This window comes from Thermobia domestica, unplaced genomic scaffold (genome assembly GCF_964235325.1).
Source record: "Thermobia domestica unplaced genomic scaffold, izTheDome1.hap1.1 HAP1_SCAFFOLD_425, whole genome shotgun sequence".
Lineage (NCBI taxonomy): Eukaryota > Metazoa > Arthropoda > Insecta > Zygentoma > Lepismatidae > Thermobia > Thermobia domestica.
Genome location: NW_027656135.1, coordinates 109,837 through 112,318, shown reverse-complemented (window position 1 = coordinate 112,318; position 2,482 = coordinate 109,837). Strand labels below are relative to the sequence as shown.

Sequence of the window (2,482 nt, the reverse complement as noted above, 5' to 3'; positions counted from 1 at the left end):
TTCACAATGTTGCCAGATACAAACTCCACATCCTCTCACATTTTGATTTATGACAAATAAATAAAAAAAATCACATTAAGCACCGTTCAGGGATCTTCACCTTTCGACCTTTTCTTCTTGTGACAACACGTTCAATTTTACCTAAATTCAAGTTTTCAGACGGTCACTCCTCTTCATCTTTTGCTTGCACAACACTTTCTTCGGTTTGAAGAAAACTCACTTCCAAGGGTTACAACCGCTGAACAGGTCTTATAATTTCCCCACTCTCTCTTAATCCTAGCTACTCTTACAACGTCATCCTTGCCAGGGAACACCTTTGTAACTTTTCCTAAAGGCCAGTCGTGTCTTCCCTTATTGTAACTTCTAACAAGTACAACCTCACCTTCGTTTATTTCTCGACAAGTTTTCTTTCCGGTTTGCTTCAGTACTAACTGACTTAAATACTCACTACAAAATCTATCTCTCAATTGTGTTCTTATCTGCTGCACAAGTCTAAATCTTTTTGGCTTGAGAACTCTCTCTATATGATCCAGAACAGGTACTCCTATCTCCAAATTATCTTGTAAAAACATAGCTGGAGTAATGGGTGTGAGGTCGTTTGAATCTTCTGACAAATAGGTCAACGGACGTGCATTGATAACAGCTTCTATGTCACACAACACTGTACTCAATTCTTCATAACTTAAAGACGCTCTTCCCTACGTTCTACGAAGAAGCTTCTTGATAATTTGTATACTTCGCTCCCACCATCCATCCCACCAGGCAGCGTTGGGTGGAATGAATTTCCACTAAATTCTTTCCACTGATGAGTACAAACAAATTTGTTCCCAATCGATTAACTTAAAGAGATTATCTGCGCCGAGAAAATTCGTTCTATTATCAGAACAAATTACCTTCGGACTTCCGCGCCTATCAATAAATCTCCTAAAAGCTAACAAAAAACTAGAAGTCGATAAAGACAGTACCAGTTCTAAATGCACTGCACGATAAATGGCACAAGAAAACAAGACAATCCAACATCCTTTCCCATGTTGAATGAAGAGAGGCCCAGCGAAATCCACTCCGGTTATTTCGAAAACTAATGCATCTTTAACTCTGTCTTCTGGCAAGGTAGCTGATGTAACATTAATATTGTTTGCATCGCACCGTTTACATTTAACACATCGTCGAACAACAAAACTTATAGTTTTACTCTCACGAAGAATCAAAAACTTTTCACGCAACTTTGTCAGTAATACTTGAACTCCAGCATTAGATGATTTCAAATGTTCGTTCAATATTAACAACTTCACCACTCCATGCTCAGATGGTAATAAAATAGGACACCGAAAATCATCTTCATTGAGCCTACGTGCGATTTCAGTCTTTAACCTAATCAAAAATTCACCACCAGCAAAAGTACACAATTGTTTCAAACGATCTGGTTCACTAACAAAACATTCTTTCTGAATAGTTCTCATTATAACCTTCTCAGCTGATTATATTTCAAATACAATTGCTCACCAGTTAACCTCTTACTTTCCTTTGAACGATAATTATTAATAAAACGTAAGATCCATGCAACCATAGGTATTAACATCTCATAAATTGAAAAATATTGCACTTTGGCTCATTTACAACACTTAATGAAACAACTATTTTCCGTTTTTCATTATTTACTTCAAGAGCATTTGGTTTCATATCAGTTTTCGGCCAGAATTTTTTCGTCTGCCGTAACCAATCAGGTCCTTCCCACCATTTACTCTTCAGTAGTGCTGCAGCATTGCAGCCTCTTCAGGGTAGGACATCTGCATTCAAATTTCCCGGTACATGTCTCCAACATTTTACATCGGAGAGAGCTCGAATTTTCTTCACTCTATTCATTACAAACACTCCCCAAGGTTCATCATTTTTCATCCAAAAAAACTGTCCAATAGAATACAGGAATGTCTAAATTTAAACTCTCAATCACTGAAACCCCAAGTCTAACTCGGATGCAACATGCCATTAATTCTAAACGTGGAGTAGTCGACTTTTTCAATGGCAACAAGTGCTTTGCTGAATAACAACTGGACATTAACTTCTCCATTCTATTAACTTCGCAAACACACGACAGATGCATATGCATTTTTACTAGAATCACAAAAGACATGTAACGTCCAAGAGTTTCTCGTAACATCTTGCGCAAACTGTCTAGGAATTTTTATTTCGGCCAACATCGCTAGTTCTTTATACCACCTGTCGAATTTCTTGGAAATTTTTGAAGAAACTGGTGTGTCCCAAGAGTTGTTTTTTCCGCTTTCTTGAAGTAACAAATTTTGAATCAACTTCAATGGTGAAAGAAACCCTAGAGGGTCAAATAACATATGAGCAGTAGATAAAATAACTCGTTTTGACACTAGCCCTTCTACTCTGCCTAAATTATTTGTATCACACAATAAAGTGTCTGTACATGTGTCCAATAACATATCTAGAACTGGAGTGTAAAAATCATTACTGTCTA

General features: G+C 37.2%; 1 protein-coding gene across 1 annotated transcript; it reads right to left on the bottom strand.

Moving 5' to 3' along the window:
* Positions 1-220: 220 nt before the first annotated feature.
* On the bottom strand, positions 221-1,460 carry LOC145676850 (uncharacterized; the record flags this gene model as incomplete). The annotated part of the gene is made up of 2 exons (XM_081747639.1): positions 894-1,460; positions 221-698 (listed from the first exon to the last, which is right to left on the bottom strand). Coding segments are annotated over exons 1-2 (1,045 nt in total), but the record flags the coding sequence as incomplete, so codon positions are not given.
* Between the last annotated feature and the right edge of the window lie 1,022 nt (positions 1,461-2,482).